General features: G+C 38.6%; 1 protein-coding gene across 1 annotated transcript in view; it reads right to left on the bottom strand.

Annotated features, from left to right (window-relative positions):
- Positions 1–4,364: 4,364 nt before the first annotated feature.
- ADAMTS6 (ADAM metallopeptidase with thrombospondin type 1 motif 6) overlaps positions 4,365–27,556 on the bottom strand; it is a 270,295-nt gene continuing 247,103 nt past the window's right edge. Inside the window, exons 22-24 of the mRNA XM_077773561.1 lie at positions 19,615–19,791; positions 16,946–17,102; positions 4,365–4,705 (exon numbers count right to left, since the gene is read on the bottom strand). Coding sequence (XP_077629687.1) covers positions 4,596–4,705; positions 16,946–17,102; positions 19,615–19,791 — 444 coding nt within the window. The 3' untranslated portion in view covers positions 4,365–4,595. The remainder of the gene's footprint in view (positions 4,706–16,945; positions 17,103–19,614; positions 19,792–27,556) is intronic.

Raw genomic sequence — 27,556 nt, 5'->3', positions numbered from 1 at the left:
GCCGTCAGACTGCCATTCGACTTTGGGCCTCAGATACCATCTACGGATGAAATGAGGGACAAGGAATGCTACAAATAACCTCAGAGAAAAAGGTGGGAGAAAAGACCATGTTCCTTTTAAGTTACAGCTTGAGGTTTTCAAGCTGAGGCACAAACCATTGTGAACAGCTGTTCTTTTTGAAAACATATGTTAGTTTATTCCACACATTCTGATGATACGAGTGAGAAAGAATTCCAAATGCAGCTTATCTGTCACTTTTTTTTAAATTCAGTGACTGATCTTTTTCTTGCGAACGGTTATTTAGAATTTTCTAGTCCTCCTGGGCTGTGACTTTGTTTTCTCCCTAAATTATATTTTCCCTGGTCTTTTCAAAGTAATGGATCTTATCCTAGCCACACAAATTCACATTTTTGTTACAAAGATCAATACCCAATTTTTCTTCTAATTCACTTGAAAAATGTCAAAAAATGCTCCTTTTGGAGCATAAAACCTGAAAGATGATCCCGGTGCTCTCTGGAGAGTGACAGAACCTCCGTGGAGAGCAGATTGTCCTAATAGTCAGTGCCCTATGTAGGATAGTAGCCTTTAGATATTTCAAAGGGAGAAAACAATTAACGAGAAGCTTAAAAAGAACTGTAGATGAGGAGACTAGCACCTGTGGAATCTAACCTAAGGCAAATCTTATTTCTTGATATTCCTCCCTCCCCAGCCCCTAGCAAACTATCCTTTGCAAATGCAGAGGGAAGTTAAAACAGTTGGTTCCAGAGTCTTCTCGTTAACTGAGCATTCATAATACTCCAACCACTTCTGGCTCCTAGAATGACCTTGGGGAAATACTCCCCAAGACTATCTAATCGTAGCACCTGATTTCTTCTAACGTTTGAGGTGGAATGTGTGTTCCGGTGGGTATGGAAATAAGTGGATTGAAGCACAATCTGCTTTGGTATTCCACATCTTCTTACATAATTGATGAGATTGTCATTATGAACATACTCAAATAGCTAAGCATGCAGGAGAGCCATCTTTATTTTAGCTGCTGAGTTTCAAAACCTGCTGAGTTTCCTCTGCATATGATAATATACCTCAGCTCAGGGATGGCTGAAGCATTAGCTCAGCCTAAGAGGAAATGTCTGAAGGTGGAAAAGTATGCCCTTCAGGATTCTATGCTCCCTGTTGAATCTGAATAGAAAAATCCTTCAAATATGAATGCTTCCTTTCAGTACCTTGTCCACAATGAAATACCTTGCATCCTCTTCTACGTTAAAGTATTTACACAGAAAGCAAAAGAAGCTGGGGGCAAAAGAGTCATGGGTAAATTTGGACTTCTTTTCTATTGCTAGAATAGCTGACTAATGGCATCTGGGGACAGAGCTGCACCAGGAATATCCAAAGCCCTTGTATTTAATATTACTGAAATACAAATATATGCAGTTTCTGAGGAGTGTAATAAGGATGCAACAAATAATATCAATCCCAGATACTATCTGGATAATTTGGATAATGTAGTGTGGTATTCCAAAGGATAGATCCTCCTACTGCAAGTTTCACACCAGCTTTTCAGGGAATAGACAACCTTCATCTGAATCATTCTTACAAGCTGAATTTTTATTTTTACTAAATTATCTATGTTAAAAAAATCTGTGCCTGGTGTGGAATTTCACTCCATCAAGTGTTACAATGACTTTTTCATTTTCATTACAAGCAGGAGAACGAATGTAGGACAAGTGTTAGGAAACATGGCAATAAATTAGAATATAATTTACAAAAGCAAAAAAAAAAATAAGTAACAGTGTACCACATTAATACTGAGTATAAAATAATAAGCAACAACTAATCACAATAATACAAAGGCAATTTCATTCTGTATTATTAAGGATACCTATGTGACATTCACTCCAATAAAATTCCTAATGAAATGGACGGCTTGGGAAGTTGTATGTATCTCAAGGGCTTTAATCAATTGGGTAGATTTTACCTTTCCTTTGTGGCAGGACTTTGTGCCAGTGGCAGATACTGTTCTCAGCCATAGGGCATCAGTTTCCTTGCATCTCTCTAAGTAGTCCGTATAGCACGCTACTTTTGGAGGGCCTGCCATGGTGGTTCAGCCACCACTGACAATCCTACTGCTATTATTTAGGAAGAGAGCATCATGTAGCCACGTGGCTGACTACAGAGTAGCCCTGGTATTGTGACGTGCTGTAGAAAATGATTTGTTTCCCTACTCAGGGGAAACATTCTGTGCTTGGTTCCTTCTAGCAGAGTAATCCGATGCTGCGATGCTGCTCCTGGAAGCTCTCTACTCCTGGCCTCAGGGCTGGTGCACCCTCCTGAGGGAACACTAGCTGCCCTTTCTTCTAGGGCCAGTCAAGGTGGCCCAGGGCAACGGTCCTCATGATGCTAGTTTCCAGGTGAGGTGAAGAATAGACTCAAGTTAGTCACATAAGAAATCTTTTTGGAATAAAAACATGAGCTGATATTTATATTTGGGGAAAAATAGATCCGGATGGCAAACCTATGCCTAAAATGCCACAGAAACCACCCATCCTTTATTCCACCAGGGCACATTAGCACCAAGTTAACCACTCTTTGCAAGGGACCAAGGGAATTCAGAGCTGGGGGCACACTGCTCTTGGGCTGCCTCCCTTTCACTGAATGGATGGCATGCTGGCTGGTCTTAAGAGCAGTATAGAGAGTGGCCCTGGCAATTTTTGGGCATTGTCAGTAGCTTACTGTGGAAAGCTCAGGGACATGAGCTGTGGTGTTGAGACAGAAAGCAGATGAGAAAATAGGGATGACCATGACTGACTGTGCAGAACAACAGCCTGTGCTGACTATCCACAGCAAACCTGAAGTTTAGGTTGGTTTTTGGAGTCTGTGAGTCTCTTTTCCTTTCTGAAAAGACCTAATCATCTACTTTAGGTCATGGTGTAGGTGAAACACTGGACATGTACTTTGAGAGCACAGTAATGGACTGAAGTTGAACATACTCTTTAACTGCAAGTAGCATCTTTACAAAGTAGCCATTTGGTTGGAGTTTGAGGTGTTGGTGTAGCATGGTGTACACACCATGTAGGACACAAAGCACATTCATCAAGAACCTGCTGCAAGCTAGAAGTGTTCAAGTACAAAATATAAATAAGTACCCTCTTCTTTTTTGCTTTCTTTCAATCTGTTGAATCTTTTGATGAGCATGACATGAAACTTGTGGATAGGGAAAATAAGAGCTAGTCAATTTAATTTAGGATTCTGGATTTGATTCTAGTTTTTTGACTTGTCCAAGAAACTTGGTTTCACATTTAATTGCCATTCAGAGTATCCATAAAAAAATACAAAATAGTTGGTTGAGTGACTATTAAAATTATGCTTTATGATCTCTAGGCTTCATGAGTTTTTCTTCTTTGGTTGTTATCCCTTGCCTACTTTAAAAACTCACAGAAATAGCACATTTATGTGCAAGCACACTCATCTACCCACACACTCAAAAGCGCCCGCTCACACACACACACTTGCTCTCATATAAATAAATGCCCTTCTGCCATATCAAAGAAGGGACATCTGGAACCCATCACAATTGTCAGCAAAAGGGTCCGCTTGGTTGTTGCCGAGCCAGTCTATCTTTTGCACGGCATCATTTCAGTAAGCTCAACATGCGTGCAGCAATCCAACGGGGCAGAAGCTGTTCTGTGGCCGGTGAGGTTGTAAACACAACTGAGCTGGGGTGACTCACATAAGGACTCAGGCATCCTGTGTGATGGCAGCAAAGGGCCTGGTTCTTCAGTGTCTACCATACCCCAGGTCTGGCTTCTGCATGAAACTGAAATGTTTTTCCCTTAAAGTTTTAATGGAAATCTCAGCTTCACTTGCACAATGGCAAATTGGCCCCAGTCTCTTAGCACAGAATTTATAGACTTGCATGGCCGCAGTAACTGATGCGCTGCCTTAAACTGAGTCCTTCCTTGTTGTTCGGTTAATATAGTTTATATATGGCTCACAGCAGTGTTCAGAACAGGGGGATTAGTCCTAAGGAAATTAAGTGGAATGAAGAAAAATAATACAAACTTTCATTACTTTTGATTTATAATTGCTCCTTAAATTACAGTTAAAAGCCCGTTTTAGAATTTAAATTGTGGTGCTGTTGTATTGAGATAAAGTATAGTAAATATTTTTAAGCTAGGACTTAAGATTTCTGAATCTTCTTTACTTCCATAGTTGACCAAGTCATAACAGCTACATTTTAAACAGTTTTAAATACAAATGGATTCAGTGTCATTGCTAAGTCCATAAAAAAAATTATCTTAATGGTCCAAGGAGGTAAACAGGCTATTGGATTTACTCGAAAGAACACAAACGCTCCACANATCTCTCCGATCTGGCATTCCCTCCTAATACCGTGTCCAGCACTTTGGATCAATAAATCCCACTTCACAGAAGTTAAAATAATATTGAAATCCTGTCAGCTAGGGCTGACCAGTGGTTACGTTTTCCACAGGGTAATGCATTTGCAAGGACATCAATCCTCTTCCTCTGGGTGGCTCTCTTTGATGGACGCATTTCCACGATGAAATGACAAGGCTCCCTCTCTGGCTCTCCACGGGTCAGTGTCCTTGGCAGGTCTTACAACACATCTGTCTGAAGTATGCTCGACTACAGAACTTGAACTTGAGCACCAGCGGGCAATACGCCACTTTGTTCACATCTTTGCACTCTAGCGAATGGGGGCAGAAAATGGAAAACAATTAGAGGCACATAAACAAGTGCAGAAACATGCCAATGAGTCTGCATGTTTGTGTCCAGCGGGGACCCCCTTGCACCAAGTCCACCTTGGCTTCCACATCCATGTGGTTTTTGTTTTTGTTTTTAAGCATACCCTGTATGGTACAGCCTACCAGAAACATTCTTTTGCTATATTTTAACACCATTTTAAAAAAATGATTGCAAGGCTTTTCTCCCAGACTTTTACAAGTATGGTGCATGCCCACTGTGTCTTGAAAGAATTACCATTTGTTGGGATAAGTGATCACTTTAGACAGCTTGGAAACATGAGTCATTTTTCCTACAGCTCTTTTATTGCTTCTTTCTCAAGGGTTATTTTATTCAGCAGTGCAAGGTTATCCAAAATCAAACATGAGTTGCATTGTTTGATACCAAAGTACACATGTCTCCAGAGAATCTGTGCATCTGTGAGGCGTGGGGATGGGCCTGGGTGAATGAAAAGGATTGCTGACAGTGGCCTAGATTCAGCAACTACACTAGACAAAGAGGAAAACTTGGAGAGGTTGGCCTCAAATGGCTGCAGTCTGTGGGTTATGGAAACATGTAGAAATGTCTTTTTTTAATTTGGAAGTGAGACATGGCCTTCTTTTTTCCTATGTGTATTTTCTCCTCAGTGCTAGAACTGCCACAGTTGAGGTCTGCAGTTCTTGCAGCCAGAAGGTGAATAAATGATTCTTTCTCCATCTTCCCTTGAGACTGGTTGCAGAAGATGGGGCAAAGGGGCCAGTATGGAGAAGAGGACACCGGCCTTTGATCCTCAGCACCCCTCTCACCCCCACATAACCTCACTACTGATAATAATGAGACTCTTCTGCAGTCTTCTGGTCACTTTTACCTGGGGGTTTTAAAATACTTTGTAAACCTAGTAATTAAATTTCCATATGCCTCCCAGAATCAAAGTTCCACCCTCATTTTTCCAGGTGGTTATATTGAAGCATCCTGGGTAAATTACTGAAGGTAATTAGAATCAGTCAGAATAGTGGGTGAAGTTCAGTGTAACAGGACAGTTGTGTTGTTGTTGCTTGCTTGCTTGCTTCCTGATCTAGTTGTATTTTTCCCCCGGCTTCAGAAATCCACTGCAGTTGTAAGAGATCATATACATGGTACACAAGCCATAAGATAAACTCGAGAAGTGACATGCGAAGCAATGGGCAAGTTTTCGGTTCTTATTATTGAAAAGTAAGGTAACAATTTTATTGATCTCACGTCCCACACTCTTTCAGTGAAAGGCTTAAATTTTAACCTAGAGGCCTCAATCTTCTGCAAATGTAAGCTCTGCCACCATCAAACTCCCTTACTCATGATTTGACTCATAAAGAGAGTAATAGTTATAATCTTCAATAGAACATTTCCACAGTAGGATTCTCAATATATTTAAGTTCTGGATGAAAGAAGGGAGGAGAGACAAGAAAAAAACTCTTTAAACTTTGCACTAAAAAAAAAAGAAGTCATGATTTTTGGCAAATCAAGTGTGAATTTGAGATGAAAAGATCTCCACATATTTTAATTTGGAGGTCACTTTGTATTTTTTTTCTTTTCTTATCTGTCATGACCAGTAAAAAGTAACCAAAACAGGTTTAGACCAAGAATAATTGTGTAAAAAAAAGTGTTATTAGTGTTACCAAGAGGGATATATTGTCAAGGTAATGCAATTGTTAAAATGATGAGTGGGGCACCTGAGTGGTTCAGTAGGTTCAGCGTCCCACCCTTGATTGGCTCAGGTCATAATCTCATGGTTCATGGATCCAAGCCCTGCATTGGGTTCTATGCTGAGCATGGAGCCTACTTGGGATTCTCTCTCTCTCCTTCTCTCTCTGCCCCTTCCCCACTCATGCATGCTTACTCTCTCTCTCTCTCAAAGTGAATAGACTAAAATAAAATAAAATAATGAGAAAAGCTGATACAGTATCACTCATCTTCAATCTAAATCATCTTCATGGAGTATCCCGCCAGCAGAGACCACCCTCCTCACAGTCTGCAGAAGCGCTTGGTGAGACTGCTTCAAGAACAAAGTAAACTTTAGTTTTGGTCTTCTTTGTCAAAATATAAAGATGACTTGGTTGATAGACCAAGGAGGATTGGCTGCTTTAATAGTACAAGGAAATAAAATTCGAGGCCAGACTGTTCCGGTTTAATCCTAGTTTTATCATTTACTGACTTTATGACTCTGAACAAATAGTTTAGTCTCTGTGTGCCGGAGCTGCCCCATCTCTAAATAGGGATGACGAGAGTTCTCCCTTCCACATGTAACATGTACATCCCGTGATGTCACCCACAGCAGTGCGCAGGTTATCAGCACTTGACCAGTGTACGATGCTGACTTACTATTGTTATTACCACTGTTAGTTATTATCTTTTACCACCTGATATCAGTAAGTTGCCCTCTGACATTCTCGATGAGGACGCAATATTTTGATTACTACTGAGAAAATGCTGTCCTATTGACACAAGTCAGTATTTTCTGGGGTGCAATATTACTGGGAGATTCATTACTCTATTTTTGGAAGAGTTGCTGCTTGTCCAGGAAAATTCTGAGATAAGCAAAATACAAGCAAATTCACAGACGCTTCTTTTAGATTTAGACTTGAGAATCTGATTAAACAACAGATAATAAATAATGGATAAAAAATACTCATAAGTTGTTCCTCCCTCCAATTACGCCTCCATTCACTCATTCAGGTTATTACAAGTCTAAGTCAGAATTCAGCTCTTTAAGTAGGTGCTCAAAATGAGAGGACTCTCCTCAGTATGCCGAGGCCCAGAGCACAGTATCTGGCCAGGAGCAGGGTCAGCCTCAGCTGAAAGCTGGCTGCTGGGACGTCCCTCTCTGAACTTTACAACACCCCTCTCAAGTTTGTTGTCAACTAAGTTGATTCCATCCAGCCTGATTGAAAGCAGAAAGTCATTTGGGTCCTGGAAGCAGAACCAAGCTTAAGGAGGTGGTGCCTCTTCAGGAGTGTGCCAGACCCGCCTGCACCAGCAACATAACATAGTGGTAATGCGAGGCAGAGCCAGAGACAGCTGGGCCTGGGGGTGAATTCTGAAGCTGCTTCCTCCCAGTATTTGATTGTCCTGGGCCAGGTTCCATCACCTGTCTAAGCCTCAGTTTCTTCATCTGTGAAGTGGTGACTGACGAGACCTGCGCTCAGGCTGTGGTGAGTGAGGCTCACATGGGCTAACGCTTACAAAGCACATGGCCGTGGCACCGGCACAGGGGAAGAACTCAGTCTGTTAGCTCTGTTATGATTACCACCAACACATCTGCCTCTAAGATCAACCACTATGTACTGTTTCTCTGAGATCCCTGTCAAAATGTACGTGGGCTCTCAGGAAGGGTTACACACTGGCATGCATAAGCAAATTAACAAAAAGATATTAAACAGAGAGCAGGTAAATCATGGTGGGAGAGACGGGGGAGGAGCCAGGGCTGGGGACTCCAAGGCTGAGACCTCGGGCCTTGATGAGACATTAAAGTGGAGACACTGGGGCTACGTAAGGACACACAGCCTGGAGTGTGGGGGCTCTCCCAAAAGAGGGCCTCAGTGGAAGATCCTGTTCCTACTTCTTGGTTTTGCCTTCTAGAGACTGCCCAGACAGGAGGAATCAGCCTTTGGACTGATGGAAATTATTTATCAGAGAAGGTAACCATAATTGGTCTTTCATTCTTAGTCTTTTAAAGCCACAAGCACTTAATCCAATAATAATCATGTTAAAAATAATTTATCACATGCCTCCCATGTACCAGGAACTGCCTGTGGTTTTATATATTAATATATTTAATCCTTTTATCTATATAAAACATCAGGTTTATAGAGATAACAAGACTGAAGCTCACAAAGGTTAGGAAACCCAAGCTGGTCTCATACCTAGTTGGTTTAAGAGCTGGGGCTAGGATTCTCGGCATGAAACTACAAAAAAATTTTTGCCTGTAAGGCAGACCCTTGTTAACTCTTGGTGACATCATCATCGGAAGGTTTGCTCTGCCACCTTAGAAAAAGGGGAATTTTTAAAAAGTATTTTATTTAAGAAAAATCTCTATACCCACCATGGGCCTCGAACTCACAATCCCAAAAACAAGAGCTGCATGCTCCACCACCTCAGTCAGTGAGGCTCCTGGAGAAGGAGACGTGGTTTTGTTTTGTTTTTTAAATGTTTATTTATTTTTGAGAGAGAGACAGAGTATGAGCAGGAGAGGGACAGAAAGGGAGGGAAAAAAAAATCCAAAGCACGCTCCAGTCTCTGAGCTGTCAGCACAGAGCCCGAAGCAAGGACTGAATCTACAAACTGCGGGATCACAACCTAAGCCAAAGTCAGACACTTAACTGACTGAGTCACCCAGCTGCCCAAGGTATATGTTTTTTGAAAGCAGGGTTCTAGGTCACAGGTATTCGAAATGGCCTGAATGCTTTTCTTCAGCTTTATCGTCCTCCTTCAATTGTGTAAAATGACATGAGTGGAAGGTGATTTGAGTTGCACCATGGAGTTTTAAAGCCCCACTATTACAGAAAGCTAAATATAATCTTAAATATATTAGTAGCAGCATTAAATTATACTGGGGCATTCAGCCCATCTGCCACTTTTTTAGCTGACCTAGAGAGGACTGATTTGTTGAGCTTCTGGAGTGCCTCACTGACATTCTGCTCATGTAGTCAAGAGGCCTTAATTATAAAACTTTTTCACTAGTCTGCCGCACTCTCAAAGCCATTAAAAATATGTAATAATGCAAGTGATGAATCACTAAATTCTATACCTGAAACTAATATTACACTGTTTGTTAACTAACTGGAATTTAAATAAAAACTTGGGAAAAAATGAAATAATCTCACCCTTGAGCCAATACACAGTACAGCTTACATTTGTGGTAAAACCATTCTGGAAAAGTTGTGCATAAATTAAACCACAGTTTCCCATTGAAATCAAAACAATAATAAATGCTCTGTTTTAGTTTCTGAATGATCTTCAGTATGCACTGATTTCTAGCTAATCTCTAGAGTATCTAATAATTAAAAGCTTCTCTATACTTTAGTAATACACAATCTGTAAATAAACTATTATACTAGGACACGTATCAAAAGGAATCCTTTAGTTAGAATCTTTTTGTAATATAAGTACTCTGTAATTAATCTATTTGAAAGGTTTGGTCTTTACTATCATATTATTTTCATGTAGATACACTTAATATCTATTGCTTTTTAAGTAGTGGAATCTAAACCAGCAGGGTCAAGGATTTTAAGATGAAGGCTTGATTATCTCTTCAGCTGTCATCATGTAACGCCTAACTACTCTCGTACGAGGAGAAAGAAAGACACACATTCTACCTTTTCTCTTGTGAGGCCATTGGAAGGGTGAGAAGTCCTTCCTGTAAAGCTTCTAGGAAATATTTTGTGGACCTAACTAGTCTCTCCTTTTTTTTACATCCCACCTCTCCCTGAAAACAAAATTTCACATTACCCAAGTCCAGAGATTTCTGGTGGGGAGGAACATTTATGGGGTATTCCTACATTTTTCTAAGGGACACTTGGCCCTGCGATGTGAACTAGGCCCATAACTAGAGTCTTAAGTAACCTTCCAGGTATGCAAGAGTGGGTCTCCCTGGTAATCTGGGTTATGGTAGACTTGAATGCGAAAATAAGACAACCCGTTTCATAGGCAACACATGAATCTACTTATCATTGATGTGCCAGTGGGTTTTTTCCCCAGGTGCTTTAGATTAATCTTTCAAATCTCCGATCTAAAAGACATGGTTTCCACACAGTCACACGGAACAGAGGCTTATGAATTTAGGATGCAATTGAATTCAGATTCATTGTGACTTTCAAGGCTTCATTTGGTCCAAGGAACACAAGAGCAACTCTTGAAATGCAGGGCTCTGCATTTATTTCCTAAAACGTTGCACAGCCTGGGTAAATTGTATTATTGGAGTGGCCTGGGATACACAGGGACATATCCTTTCATGACCAGGTTGGACCGTTCAGCATCCTTTTTTGGCAAATGCATGCCCTGTGTGCCTGTAAACTCTTTATGAGATTCAGAGGAACACAGTAAGTAGAGAGTTATGACTTAAGCACCTTAGGGTGTATCTTTTGGATTACAAAAGTATAACCAGCTGTGTCTCTGTCAAACTGCCCAAAAAGATGCAGAGTCTAGTGAGAAGTGAGATGGCAAAGGCTGTACATGGGAATGTGTGGTGCGGGAGTCCGGGTGAGGGATGTGAACTCAGTATTTTTTTCTGAAAAAATTGCCCTTGATATTCCACATATTCAGACTGGAAAAGGGTGAAATAACAAGTTTCATTTGGGAACCTGACATTATTCATTGCAATGGGAACAGTCCACCAACTTTTCATCCTCGAAGCAAGGTGGTATCAACTATGAAACTTGATTCCAATTTCTCCTATCATGGGCTAAGCCATTCCTTTCTCTCTCTGCTTCTTCAGCTTCTCTTTACCCAGTCTTATTCCCTGAATGCCACCCACATTCATTCTCAAGGTAATATAATCTCAACACAAATCCAGGATTCCCTGTAAACCAGACAGCTAGGGATGTGAACCTGAGTGCTAAGGTGCATTATAAGCTCTTTCAAATGGCAAAGAAAAAAAAAAAACCTTCTCTTCCTCATCTCCTTCAACTCAGAGTCTTCAAATGACCTTCATTGTTCCTTTCACTTGTTTTAATACAACATATGCCACTTTAAACCCCAAATCTAGTAGTTGTTTTGTTCTGAAGGTCTTATAAGATTTCTGGATCTGCTCAGGCTTTCTCCAAAGTCGTTCACTTGAGGGAGACTGAATCTAACCAAAGCCACTGTTAGCCTGGGCTGGTAAACCAATGTACACTAACCACGCCTTTCCTCGGTCAGTTACCAGCTCATGGCGCACCATGAATTATTAGCTGGCAGCGATAAATACTAGCTGACAGATTGCCTTGTTCTATTGAGAGGCTGAAAAGACTCGCCATATAAACTACAAGGAACCTGAAACTGCATAAAGATGAATAAAATGGCATTTGGGATAGAATTTCAGGTAAGCTTGTGTAGGCTAGTCCCAGCTGCCAAATGTACTTTAAAAAATTACTCTGAGTAGTACTTCAGATCCAGTGATACCCAGTGTGTCTATAATTCACTCTCAGCAGCAACGCAGTGTTATCCTCATCATGGCAGTCTGTCAAATTCAAGCCTATAATGCTTTAGCCCTTCATTGAATTTCAAGAATTAAAAACTAAAGCAGATGTTGTATATGGCAAATTGTATCTCCCTGCTTCCTTCTCCTAGTTCCGTCTTACTATTTACTATTTACTTTTTTTTGAGAGAAAGAGAGAGAAAGAGAGAGAGAGAGAGAGCAGTGGAGGGGCAGAGAAAGGAGGGACAGAGGATTTGAAGCAGGCTCTGTGCTGACAACAGAAAGCCCGGTGTGGGGCTCAGACTCACGAATCATGAGATCATGACCTGAACCAAAGTCAGACCTTTAACTGACTGAGTCACCCAGGTGCCCCTTACTATTTACTTTTAATGTCTTGATGCTTCACTTTTGAATTTCTCTTATTATTCTTTGTTGTCTTAAGCTCCCTCCATCTCTTTCCACTGTTTATTTTCATTTTTAAAAATTTTACTCAAATTCCATTATTTTATTAAGGTATTTGGAGATGAATGTGTTTTAAATTTCCTTAAATTCCTTATCACAATTTATAGTATCCAGGAACTAAAATATAAATGGGAGTCATACTGGACACCTCCAAATCTCTTATCCCTGTGTCTGCCTGTTCATCAGGTTCTTTTTATTCTCCCTTCTATTTTATTCTTTTTTTTCCCAATTAATTACTCCTCTTGATTTCTACTAGATCTACTTTAGTTCAAGCCTTCATCATGTAAGCCTGGACACTTAGAATAATGTTCTAACTCTCCCTCCACAGAAGGCTGACCTCCCTCTGCTCCTTCACACTCTTGCCACCCTGAGCATGTCACCCTCCAATTTCTTTTGCTTGTTCCCTAGAACTTGAGGATAGAGTCTTAACTGCCTTCCATGGCATTCAGGACCCTCCAGAACCAAGTCCCTCTCTTTGTAGCCCCATCTCTACTACGTGCTCAACTGCCAACCCACTGTACCCATACTGAACTGCCCTCCATGCCCCGATGACTGAACACACGTGTCCTCTACCTGGAATGCCCACCATTTCCATGTCTTCTTGGCAAATTGTTTCATACCTTTCAGTGCCCCACTCAAGCTGGTCTTCTCCACAATGCTTCTACTGATTACCCTTCCTGTATTCATGGTGACTTCTTTCTACCCTGTTAGAGTGCTGCCCATATCATGAAAATTATTTGTTGCCAGCCCTGCTAAACTGTGCTCCCTTTAGGGGCACCTGGGTGGCTCATTCGGTTAAGTGTCTAGCTTCACTCAGGTCATGATCTCATGGTCCGTGAGTTCAAGCTCTGTGTAGGGCTCTGTGCTGACAGCTCAGAGCCTGGAGTCTGCTTCAGATTCTGTGTCTCCCACTCTCTCTGCCCCTCCTTCATTCATGCTCTGTCTCTCTCACTCTCAAAAAAGAATAATAAATGTTAAAAAATAAAAATAAAATAAACTGTGCTCCCTTTGAGGACAAGGACCTTGTCATATTCCCCTCATAGTTTCGGTGCCTGGCCCATTGTCAGTATGCTTGCTGAGTAAATAATAATGGTTGGTGAATAGAGCACATTATTTAAATACCATTACATTGAGGGATAGACATATATGTGATAAATCAGCTCAGGAAAATGTTCATGCTGGAATCCAGATAGTGGGTGTTCATTGTAAAATTCTTTCAACTTTGCTGTTACATTTGAAATGTTTTATTATTTTCATAATAAAATTGTTAGAAAGGGAACCAATTCCTAAACTGTGGTTGTTAAAACAATTCTCAATATTCTATCAATGGTCCATTTCACCTATAGCAACCCCACTGAAAAACTGTAGTTTAGATCCCAAGGGATCTCCCTTGGTCCAACTCTGTCTTGGGGTAGAGCCTGGGGAATTCTGCTCTTTCAACCTCCTGTGGCGACCAGAGCCTACTCCTTCCCCTACTCCCAGACTTTCCTCCCAACCTCCCTTAGCAACAAGCATTTCTTTTCTCCCTAACCTGATCCCCAGAAGCCATATTAGATTACTCTTACATTACTTCCAAGCAAGAGCCTCTTCTCTTTCGAAATCCATATTATCTGTCCATTTCATATCTCTATTAATGACAATTTATGATTTAATTCAACTGTTTCATCCTCTTTTCCCAGTGTATACATCGGTTATTTTTCCAACTACACATTACAGCTCATTCACAGATCACTTAGTCTATGAAGTTGCCTTGATCTAAATAAAAGGTTAAAGTCACTGGTCTTCCATTTGAACTTTTAGCACTATATCAATGGCTCTACAACAAGGCTCCACCTTCTACCTTCCTTCCTTTTTTCTTTTTTTAAAGCATCTTCCCTGTAAGACTATACGCCTATAAGTGTATTTGAATTTTCCATAATGAATGGAAGAGGATGGCCACAACAAGCATTCAATAATCAGCTGCCAGTGAAATGAACAGATAGTTTCAGGTATTTAAATGTATTCAACATATGCTACCAGGAAGCCAAAGAGAACACAAAACAAGTTATGACAGACATAGCCACTTTAAATCTAATTTTGTAGGAGAGTGATCCTCTTTCTTTTCAATGACTCAGCAGCTTTAGGGAATGACAGTTCTAAGATTAGACATATTTTGCAGTATTAATAATGTCTTAAAAGTTTCCTCCTTTATTAAGAAGGCTAAAAATTCTGTCTTAACTGCTTACTTCAAATTAATATTAATAAAATGTGATTTGGTCAGGCAGATTAAGTGACCATGAGGTGTTTCTACAAATAATTTAAGAAAATTTAAGAGAATTTCTTTAAGGCAGAAGTAAATCCAGTTGCAAATGATATTTTGCCACACTGAAAACTCTGCATCTCCATCTGTGAAGTTTCTGTATAATAATTAACCACTTATAGAAAAGCTTTTGGAGAAAGTACTAAAATGCCTAAAATAAAGCTATATACATAATTTCAAAATATAGATTGCTGTAAGCATGTTAAAAAACCAATTCTTTCAGCAATGACTAAGCCTGAATCTACTGAATCAGGATGACGGTCATACTAGAAAGTGTTGCTACTTCATAACCAGAAGCTCTGTTTTCATGTTAAAATATCCTACTCAAAAGGTGAATTAAGAATACCATAAAAATATAGTTGAAACTGACATGATCTTGAGCTCTGCCAAATTTCAGTTCAAATCCCAAGTCTACTATTTCCTAGTCTTATCATTTTGGCAAGTCACTATCACTCTCTGTGCCTCAGTTTCCTCATCAGTAATATCAGTTCTTGGAAGGTTGTTGACATAATTATAATGTGCATGTGTGTGCGTACCCACATACACACAGATATTTATGTATATGAGATATATAAGGTGGATAATAAATATAAAGAGTCTACCGTAATACCAAAAACAGAGTAATTTAATATGATAGTTATATCCTCTTTTCCCACCTCAGCCTTTTATCTTCCAGCTCAGAAAGAAAACTAGACCTTCAAAGCCATGTGATAGACTGCTAATAATTTATAATGGATAAACAATTTACAAATGATGCAGTCTTACACAAGAGAGATATTTTTACTTAGATTATTTAAAAGAGATTGTTTTGCTAAGGAAAACACTTTGGTTTATCATGGATTTTGAGTCCTTCTTAAGAGAAGAAAAGCTCAATTTCAAGAATAATCCTTAGCAAAGGGATAAAAAAGTAGATGACATCAGAACCATGGATTTTGCAAATTAAAATTGTGATTCTGAATTAATGTACAATAAGGCCATACTTATCTGGAAGAGTAAATTATACAATAAGGATATCATGTTGAGGCTTAGATATAAAAACCAGTACATTTGAAAAGATGTAAGTTCTCTACATCCTGTCATACAAGATGATTGCTCTTCCTAAAATAAAATTCCTAAGGAAACATTTTAAAATAGTGAATGTTATAAAAAATTTTTTTCAATGTTTGTTTATTTTTGAGAGTGTGAACAGGGGAGGGGCAGAGAGAGATGAAGACACAGAATCCAAAGCAGGATCCAGGCTCTGAGCTGTCAACGCAGAGCCGGAGTCAGATGCTTAATTGACTGACCCATCCAGGTGCCCCAACAGTGAGTGTAATTTTTAAAAAATTCTTTAAATTGGATAAATGTAGTCAAAAGGACTAATCTCTTCTTAATAGGTTCATAAGCACATAATTTTCACTTGAAAAACATTAACAAATTATGTTCAGGATAGCTCTCTACTTTTGTTTTAAGCAGAGCCCTATAACTAGGTTCTTACATAATTTAAATTAGTGGCTTCAGATGTTCTTGTGCATGTGTTTGGGCATGGCTCTATTTTCATATGAGAAGCCAGTCTGAATTTCCTCACTATTCCATATTTGTCTCTATATTTCCCAAGATTTCTGTTGTAGTGCCTCTTACCTAGTGGCACTCAGGGAATTTTCAATGAATGCCGAACTGAATAAACAAAGTATATTTGTTTAAATAAGATATAAGAAAATTCAAGATTTGGGCTGGCATCTGCTATTAATAAACAGATTTCTCAATACATAAGAAAGAGAAATTTTAGAGCGCAAAGACCTTTGTCTTCCTCTATAAACAGCTATATAATCATCATTTTCTTCTTTCCTACAATAAGAAAATTAGCATTTGAAACAAATAGTTTCAAATATATGCTTTCATTATATGTACAACAAGCATGAATTTTAATCTTCATGATGGTGGAGATCCACTGTTAAACCCAAAAAGAAACAAGTTTTCACTTCAAAGTGCAGTCCATTAGACACCATCTCTGTATTTCTGGCACAAGTTAAACACAGAGTGCTAGGTTGATGTGACCTTAGAGGTTACCTACTCCAGTCTCTCATTATAAAGATAAGCTAATTTAGCTCCAGAAAGGTTAAATGACTTAACAAGGTCATGTAGTCAGGGAAAAATGTAGGTTTCCTTATCACATGCCCAGTGCACATGCAGCTTTCACAAATGCTCTACATGAACTGTACTACAACGGTGGCTTTCCAGGGCTCTTCAGACCCTGGGAGCCACTACAGGCAAGCGGCTTGAGACCGCAGGCCCATTCTCCATGGGAAACTCACCTTCAGTATTGGAAATGGGGGTACTGTCACATTTGCTTTCACACTGCTGCATCGATGGAGGCCGAACAGTTTCTGGACAGTCACTAGACGCCTGTCCAGTATAGGACAGACACTGCACAGTCCTCATCTGCTGTCCAAGGCCACACTGAGCGGAACACTAAACCCAAAGACACAGAGAGAAACAAAATGTGAATCTCAACAATTTTCAGGAGGTAAAAAGATATTATATCTTTTCAAATACCACATATATTGGCTTTTATAGTCCATATGAAGTTCATCTTGGAGAGATATATAATTAAGTTATTCTACTCTAGAATTCATTTGAAAATTCAATGAACATGTTATTACCCTAGAAAATGGAAGCCGTATAGTTTCTAGAAAACAAGAGATTTCTTGGGCTATTTTTCTAACAGTTCCGATTAGGTGAACTGTAACAGGAGTGTAATAAGAAAACCCTCATGAGGAAGTAATAATTAGAAGAGTCTAGGGCTGGGACATCACTTTTGCCCCCTATTTATCATAGGGCTATGGGCAAATAATCTGATAGTCTACTGGAGTGCTGTGAATCTGATCAAAATAGGAATTCAGTACAATAGCTGTGAATGCTGTGCGGGCTAGTGATGGGGACCAGTTTAAAAAAAAAAAAAAGCTTAAATAAATACCTTGAGTTTTCTAACGTATTGGCAGTCACACAAATGTGAGCCAAGTAGCATGTCTCCTCCTTTTTCATCTACTCAGGGCTTTAGTTACTTTAGAGTTGAAAATATTCTCTGAGTAACTTAGATTCAGGAGAGACTGATCAGCTGTCTGGGCTAAAGCATGAAGCTGGATCTTTCTTTGGGTCTGCCACCCAGAATGCCCACAAAGCCTGTGAGATCAGGGATCAAGGAGATGAGCTAGCCAGTGCCAAGACAGGTGACAGTGATACTTACAAGGTTAACAAACTGAGACCTTATTGCATTTGTTTGTAAAAACTCTCAAAACATTTACAGGACCTGCAGGGATATTCATAGAGACTTTTATTTTAAAATTTCTAAATACATGTTATGTGGAAACTAATTTGACAATAAACTATTTGTAAAAAAAAAAAAAGAAATGCAGCAGAAAAAAAAATTTCTAAATACAGAATGATAATCAAATGCACCATGAAATGTATTAAAGTGTATTTGAAATGTCTTTGAAAAAATATTTTTACCAGTTAATTTTAATTTTAGTAAACTGAATTTAAAACATAGATGACAAGAAAAGGACTTGACAACATTTAAAAGAATAATCCGAAATTGATTACTGCAAATTTGGTGAAATCACTAACATGCAAAAACTTTCAGCTGACCTTTATATAACAGTGTGTTGCAACAAAGAATATGTAAATCAAAATTATGAGAGCATGTCTGTACCGATTCTTTAACACCCTATCAATTCCATATTTTGAAACTGTTATACTTCCACAGTGAAACACATAATTGCTTACAATGCCTATCATGTGGATACCCCTTGAGTACCTTATAAATTAAATACTGCTATACAAATGCAACGTATTATTTGTTATACACATGCAAATGTTAATTATTTTAAGATCACACTGATTTTGTCTCCCCACAGGGCTGGCTGAGCACAGAGCAAATATATTCATTTGCTTCAATGGAGACTGAAAACCTTTGCCCTTTCCCAGCTGTAATGAAAGAGGTCTCTACATACTGCTATACTGTAGAAATACGGAGGGTTGGCCAGAATTTTGCTAACTACTTCTACGAAATGCCATTTTTAATAAGTAATGACAGGTCCAGCCAGTCTAGAGATTACACAAAATCATACTGGTATAGTTATGTGCCATGATTTATTTTGGGTCTCAGATATTATAAAACAACTAGCTACATGGTTAATTATAAAACCACAGGAAAAAGGCATTGATTGTCTAAGTATTACCTTTCTGGAACATTATTTTTAATGTAACCTAATAGATTTCCTTTTTGACATCCAAAAGAATAATACTCATTTTTCCTTGTATCCAAATATATCAATTTGTTGTTAAGGATTTAAGATGGCCTTCACCAAGATAACACAGTTTAAAAGTAAGTGAGAGTGAAGAAAGAAAAAATAGGAATTAGAACACAAAATGCAGAGTCTCACGTAAAAATACAGACCAAAAGCTCTTTATACTGGCTTCCGAATTCATGACATCCATCAGATAAATCCATTGAAGAGTAGATACTAATAATATTTCAAAGATTGCCAATCACATTATCAAGCTAATTAGAATGCCCATACTTTTTCTGTGAAGTTAAGAGCAGCCACTTTTGCAAGTAGGAAAGTTAAGACACTGATGTCAACAAATTTGTTTTTGAAGTAGTTGAAAGATTTGGGACTAGAATCCAAAGTTTTGTTAGCTTGCTCAAATATCTGGCCATACAGACTATCTCTCTTTTAATTTTAAGTTACATTGGTAAGCCCCAAGGAGTAGGTAGAAGTAGGAAGTGTGTGGGTGCGGGAGAAACACAGCTAGTGGGTCTATGTGTGGCTGCTGCTCGTGCATTGTTTCATACTTGTATCTTATACCCAGATTTCTATATCGTGTTTCTCATCTCTGGAGCCCTTATAATGACTGAATCAGAAAACTCAAGTGTCTCAAGGTGCTGCTTCAACAGGAGCCCCTAGTCCCACCACCTTACCTGGCCCCAGTCTCCAGTCACCCAGCGAGGAGGAGGGCAGCGGCCCAAACTGCAGCGGATACGGACAGGGGGTTTGCTCTCTTCTGGACACTGTGAGGCTGGGAATGTTTTAGAGAGGTCACTGCTCTTGCACAGAACAATCCGATGCTTGAATCCTGGACCACATTTGGGAGTGCACTAGAAATAAAACAAATAGTAATGAATCATGGCAGTTGAAAGATAGAGGAAAATATGAGGAAGGTCTTTCTTAAAGTACATGTGTTTGGGTATACAATATGCTTATAGACAAAATTCTGGTCAAAGTCTTTCAGATTTGAAAACTCCTTAAGTTTTTAAGAAGTATTTTTATCTTTTTCCCTAAGGACTTTAAGAGCTAAATCCAAAGTTTGCTTTTCTTGGCTAACTTATTTTCTTCTTTTATTGTGGGTAGGTTTTTTCCTTGATACCTCCCTGACCTTGGCTACCTTTAATAAACACGATATATACCAAGTATTGTGCTAACTGCTAGAATTTATATAGTCTTTACAGAAATCCTAATTTTTGGAAGTGAATCCTTGGTTTCCTACTTGCTGGGTGTAGTCTTCTGAAAAGAATCCTTATTATTAGTAGACATGAGAACTCATCTTTATGAAGCAAGCTGGAAGTTGATTGAGATGTATATTCTTAGAGTGTGGTAACTAATAATACATGGCAATTGGTCATAGTTTATTGCACAGAAAATCTCTGAACTTTTCCTTGTACCTAAGAAATTTCCTTAAATATAATGAATTTGACTCTTCTTTAGTTGGACCAGACTGTTCTTCATACCGAGGAAAAGATGCTTCTTCTTCCAATGTCACAAAGGTCTATTATTTACCTCTATTCCAGGTTAATTGGAATACTGTTTCTTAGAGTCACCTATTAAACATGGTGACTGACTAAAGTCCTCCAACTTCCTACCCTCTATGTTTGAACACTTCCTTATAAAATCTGTTCTTCCTCTCAGTCAGGTGAGGATCTTATCAATAACGTTTTGAAGCCCTGTTTCTATACTTTTTATTCAAGAACAACAAAAGAAAGAAAGAAAGAAAGAAAGAAAGAAAGAAAGAAGGAAAAGGAAGGTAGGAAGGAAAGAGAAGAAAAGAAAAGAAAAGAAAAGGAAAGGAAAGGAAAGGAAAGAAAAGAAAAAAGAAAAGAAAAGAAAAGAAAAGAAAAAAAGAAATGAAAAGCAAAGAAAAAAGTGTTCCAGATCTAATGCAGGAGCTAAACTAGACTGAGGGGAAGGGTATACAAAAGTGAATAAGATGTTCTCTACCTTCCAGGAGATCATAGTTTTATGTAGGAGATATACATGTGAACACAGGTTAAGTAGTATAAAAAAAGATGTAGAATATATATACTCTTGTGCCCAGCATCACCATCTGCCTATTTATAATTACATGTTTACATGTCTTATCATCCCTCCCAGACTATAAGCTCCTTAAAATGATTTCATTTCTAGTTTTTCTTTGTACACCACCCCATTCTGACCCTCAGGATTCAGCACAGGGCTTTGAGTATGCACTCAATAAATACATACTGTTCTACATCTGGAAGGATGGCTTTCATTTACAATCAGGTAAATCAATATGTGCTAGTTGTGGGATGAGGATATCATAATGAACACTATATATACCCCGTGCTCTGTCAGGGGCAATCTTTGAGCCTGGGGCGTGTCATAGAGAGAAAATTACTACTATTTTTTTTTTTCCAGGTGAAATCAAGGATCCCATGAAAACTTTTCATCATCATGAATGTAATAACAGAATACATTTCCTCCAGCTTAGAAAGAGTTTCAATAAGATGCATTTTGAAGGAGGAGAACATCCAGTTCTTTCCAATATGGCTCCAGGAGAAGCTTTGGTTAGGGACTTTGTGGTCAAAGTGGTCAAATTCCTGATGTTTGCTACTTCTTTTCACACCCAAATCAACATCCTTATTTCCAGCTGCTGCTTCTCTCTTCTCATAGAATCATCACGGGGTCCTGTTAGTCCAACTCCCACATCTCTCTCACATGTTTTTTTCTCACATCATTTCCTTCATGTAAGATAGCACTGTCATTCAAGCAGGTCTCCTTATTTCTTGCTCTTACCTTACTCCACTCTATAAAGCACAAATCAATTATATTTTCTTGTGTTTAAAAAATAAATCCTTCAATGGCTCATTATTGTCTTCAAGATAAAAATTCAAACTTTAAATATGCTTACTATCCCCTCATAGGAAGGCTAAGTTTACCTCTTCAGATCAATCTCTCCATTCTAATGTGCGATATTCTCTAATGCAAGCCCAGTGCCACATACAATGCCACTACTGCTGCCATTTCTACTAATTAATCACTACTAAAAATAATGATGATAATAGCAGCTATCATTTAATAAACATGATATATATATGTTGTGCTAAATGCTATAATTTACATAGTCTTTACAGAAATCTTATGAGATGGCAATTACTATTTTGTTTTTAAAATGAGAAAACAATCTTAGAGACTCAGTGCTTGGTAGAAAGTCATGCGGCTATTAAATGGCAGATGTAAGGCTAACTCTTACTGGTTTTTGGATGTTAGGCTTTACACTATGTCCTTTGCAACTTTTGTCTCAATTAATCCTTACAACAATCCTATCACTTTATATTCGGGAAACCAAGACATGCAATCATGTGTTCTGTAGAACAAACAAAGCCCAGATTCCAGGCTGTTGAGCTTGCCCCACCTGTGTCTAGTCCTCCCGACTTCATACCAAGTCTCCTCCACCATCGACCAACGTTAGAAGAAGAGGCCTTTGAGGATTTCTGCCACTCTCTGAATTCTTAATATCATTACTGCTAATAACACTACTACCTTACATTTCATTAGAGCTTCACAGTTCACCAATTTCTTTTNATTGCTAATTTTTTGAGGAAACTCCACACTGTTTTCCAGAGGGGTTGCACCAGCTTACATTCTCACCAGCAGTGTAGGAGGGTGCCCATTTCTCCACATCCTCGCCAGCATCTATAGTCTCCTGATTTGTTCATTTTAGTCACTCTGACCGGTGTGATGTGGTATCTCAGTGTGGTTGTGATCTGCATTTCCCTGGTGGTGAGGGACGCTGAACATCATTTCATGTCTGTTGGCATTCTGGATGTCCTCTTTGGAGAAGTACTGTTCATGTCTCCTGCCCATTTCTTCACTGGATTATTTGTTTTTTTGGGTGTGGAGTTTGATGAGTTTCTTATATGTTTTGGATACTAGCCCTTTATCTGATATGTCATTTGCAACTATCTTTTCCCATTCCGTTGGTTGCCTATTAGTTTTTTTTTTTTAAATGTTTATTTATTTCTAGGAGACAGAGAGAGAGACAGCGTGAGCAGGGGAGGGTCAGAGAGAGAGGGAGTCACAGACTGAAACAGGCTCCAGGCTCTGAGCTGGTAGTCAGCACAGAGCCCAACGCGGGGCTCGAACCCACGAACCGTGAGATCATGACCTAAGCGAAAGTCGGACGCCCAACCAACAAAGCCACCCAGGCACCCCGGTTGCCTATTAGTTTTATTGATTGTCCTCTAGGGTTTTGGTGGTTTCTTGTCTCACATTCAGGTCCTTTATCCATTTTGAGTTTATTTTTGTGTATGGTGTGAGAAAATGATCTAGTTTTATTCTTCTGCATGTTGCTGTCCAGATCTCCCAGCACCATCTGTTAAAGGGGCTGTCTTTTTTCCATTGGATGGTCTTCCCCGCTTTGTCAAAGATTAGTTGGCCATACATTTGTCGGTCCAATTCTGAGTTCTCTCTTCTATTCCATTGGTCTATGTGTCTGTTTTTGTGCCAATACCATCTGTCTTGATGATGACACCTTTGTAGTAGAGGCTAAAGTCCGGGATGATGATGCCTCCCATTTTGGTTTTCTTCTTCAATATTACTTTGGCCATTCGGGGTCTTTTGTGATTCCATACAAATTTTAGAATAGTTTGTTCTAGTTTTGAGAAGTATGCTGGTGCCAATTTTGATTGGGATTGCATTGAATGTTGCAATTGAATATTGCTTTGGGTAGTAATGACATTTTAACTATATTTATTCTTCCAATCTATGAGCATGGAATGTTTTTCCATTTCTTTGTGTCTTCTTCAGTTTCCTTCATAAGTTTTCTATAGTTTTCATCATACAGATCTCCTATATCTTTGGTTAGGTTTATTCCTAGGTATTTTATGTTTTTTTGTGCAATTCTGAATGGGATCACTTTCTTGATTTCTCTTTCTGTTGATTCATTATTGGTGTATAAAAATGCAACCAATTTCTGTATGTTGATTTTATATCCTGCAACATTGCTGAATTCATGGATCAGTTCTAGTAGGCTTCTGGTGGAGTCTGCCGGGTTTTCTATGTAGAGTATCATGTCGTCTGCAAAAAGTGAAAGTTTGACTTCTTCTTTACCAATTCTGATGCATTTTATTTCCTTTTGTTGTCTGATGGCTGATGCTAGGACTTCCAGCACTATGCTGGAAGTGCGTAGACATTTATAACTGTTAGTTCTTCCAGATGGATAGAACCTGTAATTATTATATAATACCCTTCTTCATCCCTTGTTACTGTCTTTAATTTAAAGTCTAGTTTGTCTGATATAAGTATAGCTACTCCAGCTTTCTTCACCAATCGCTTTCAAATACAGTATTCTTATACACATTTTTGAGAATGGTTACAGATAAGGAAAACTTAAGGTTAAATACATAGCAAGGGGTAGAGCAGGAACTAAATTGTAGACCTTCTGATCCACACTTTAGCTCTTAGCACCATCATGATATCATGAGAACACATAAGTATTAATTAATTAATTATTAAAAAAATGAATTGAGATAAAATCCAAAAAGATTTTAGGGAGAGAGGCAGAAAAAGGTAGGATATATGGGAAATTCAATTTTAGTATTTAAGTTATGATTAGTTCTCATATTGGGAACATTTGTTAATAAATGCACTTGTGCCACTCTCCTCTCCCTTTACATTTTAAAAGCATAATATGTGTATTAAAGCTGGGGGCATATGCCTCTTGCTTATTCAAATATCTTTTTCCAGTAGCAAGCAGCTTCTGTTATTGTTCAAAGGATGTAGTAATATCTAGCAGTCTTGGCTAAGAGCCTATGCCAAAGTCCTGCTTACAATTAGGGGTGGCAGACAAAGCCATGACACTCAATTCATTCGTTTGTGTCTACAAGTCCCCAGGAAACCAAAAACAAAACAAAACAAATAATGGTAGTAACAGGGAGAACAAAAAAAAAGACAAAAAGAGACAAAGCAGTGCTAATATTGATTAAGTGTCAGGCAGTGTATTCTGAGTACTTTATATGTCATAGTCTACCTGATCCTCACAAAAACCTCCTGTTTCCACACCCACTCTGCAGGTGAGAAAATGAAGCAGTAAGATGTACAGATAAACACAGATAGCAGCTTTCTACCAGAAGAGAGCTCTGAAAGCAAATGTACAGAGACACAAACCCTCTGTGGGACAATGTGAAATTATATGAAAAACTGAACAAACAATGATGACTTCTACTGAAGAAATAATTTTAGAAAATTACAACCAAAACTCCACTAAATAAGCCAAGGATATTCCATCCCATCACACCAGAAGTAGAGAGATAATCAAGTGAATTCTTGAAATAATGAATGACTGAAAACTATATTTCTGCCACATTCTGATTCGATAAATACACCAGCCCTGACCCCTGCAGATCTAGCTATAAATATTACATGTCTGTACCCAAAGCTTCAACTCTGGTCTCTGTAAATATTGTATTTCTTAAGGGTGATTATAAATTTAAATGTTTAAAAAATGCTTGTAAAAAAAACCCAGTAAAGGCATAGGGATGCCAATTAGACCAGCTTTATTCAAGGAGAACTCTATCTTGTAAATTCTTTTGACCTTAGGTCAGAGATGTTCAAGCAGAACATCAAGCAGAAAGGTCTCAGTTTGGTTTTATTTTTACTTCTTCCTGCTTTATTTGGCCTATGTTTCATCTTTCCCTCTCTCTAGCCTTTTGATAGATAAATATGGGTATCCATCTGACAGCTTCAGTTCTATTTAACTATCTGACAAAATAAGAAGTTCTAGAAAAGCAAGATGTAGTCATGATTCTGTATATGATTAACAGATATTAACTTAATTACAAGTGCTTCAGTCTTCTTTGGAAATAATCACTGGTCTCTACCCATGTAAAGGATAGACTTTTACACATTTTTTTACTATGCCCTAAAATTCACTAGTAATAATTAAATATTGATACTTAGTAATAATTAGATATTGAAGGAGTAATAAAACTCATTTTTTAGATGAAACCATCCCATTCGTTCTCACAATAAACTATAGGTAGCTGGGTGGAAGATACGATTTCAGTGGACAATCCATGCTTCCCTCCACCCCCCACCCCCACCCCGGCACAGGGAGAGTACAAATGAGAGGGAAGCAGAGGAGCTGAAACAGGCTCTGCTCTGACAGCAGTGTGCCCAATGTGACACTGGGCCTCATGAACCCTAAGATCATGACCTGAGATGAAGTTGGATGCTCAACTGATGACTGAGCCACTCAGGTGCACCTGGAAAATTTATTCTTTAGTAAAATTATTTTTTACTCTTTTTCTTTATTGCAGGTAAATATCTATTTTTCCTATTTATTCATATAATCAAAATGTCACAATTATTTAAAATCTGATCAGACCATTTGTTTTCATCCCAGTGGGATATGGGAGGTCATTTTTATGAGAGATGTACTTATGCTTTAACTTAATGATCTATTATTAAAAAGCAAACATATTTTGCAGAAAAAAATATTTGAAACCCACTAGGGAAAGCAATTTGGCTTTCACTTGTAAAGAACAGAAATGTTAACATTTTGGGGTTAGACTGAATTCTCTCTGGAGAGATAGGTTTAATTCACTTTGTTATAGTACCAGAGTAGAACCTAGAAGTAAGCAAGGGGATGTCACAACTGTCTTCTAAAAGAAAGCACAGTCCTCCGCAAGTAGGTTTGCACCCTACCTTTGCCCTCATTCCTTCTTAACTAATGCTACCTAAATGTAAGTCCTATCAAATCAATTGAGTATGATGCCAGCAGTCATCCACTTGTCCAAGAGTAAGTACAAGAAACAGACCTTTTTCAATGGCTACTCTGTGGGAGTCAAAAGAAACTATTCCAATACATCAAAAGAACGGCTTAGGATTGCTGGAGCCAATCCACAGTATGCAGCAATGCATCTAAGAGTTATTTGCCAAGAAGGGGGCAAAAACAGAAAACCATTAAGTCCAACATAGTATAGGTGATCCCAAGAGTGAGGCTAGATTATAGAGGAAATGGGAAAGCTGTGGCTTCATTAGTTTCACAAAAGGCTGCTGAAGAGCCATTTTCTACCAAGGTAACTTGGCTTTTGTTTTGTTTTGTTTTGTTTGTTTTTTTCTTTTGCCATAAGCAAAAGAAAATAACACGGTGGGTTTCACTGATGGAGAAAATTAAAAATGGTTCCTGGCTTTGCAACAATAGAAATTTTATATTAGAAAGGCCAGCAAAGAAAAAGAAAAGGGCAAAGGGTACATTCCTCTTGCTGCAACATGTTTTCGCTAGTTGAACCGCACCCTTGTGATTAGCAGAGCTCAGACAGCTGATCTTTGGAAGTGGGGAAGGGGCAGAAAGAGAAGGGAAGTTTTCAGAGGTGTGTCAAATGAATACTGTGTGAAATATTTGCAGCAGCTAACCAAAAAAGACTGTACATTGCCTGCTGTTATGGTAGGATCTTCTCTTTTCAAAAGCAGGAGGTATTTCGTTCCTCTGGGGAGAACAGGCACCTGTTCTCACTTTGTTCTCCATAGCTACTCAGACATTTATTTCACTTAATGCTACTTTCATTTATTTTTAACCAATCTAGGGAAGAAGTGGGCTCCCTAGTAAAGTAAAAAAAAACAAAA

This window comes from Crocuta crocuta, unplaced genomic scaffold (assembly GCF_008692635.1).
Source record: "Crocuta crocuta isolate KB4526 unplaced genomic scaffold, BGI_CrCroc_1.0 scaffold383, whole genome shotgun sequence".
Lineage (NCBI taxonomy): Eukaryota > Metazoa > Chordata > Mammalia > Carnivora > Hyaenidae > Crocuta > Crocuta crocuta.
This window is presented reverse-complemented; position numbering and strand designations above follow the sequence as displayed.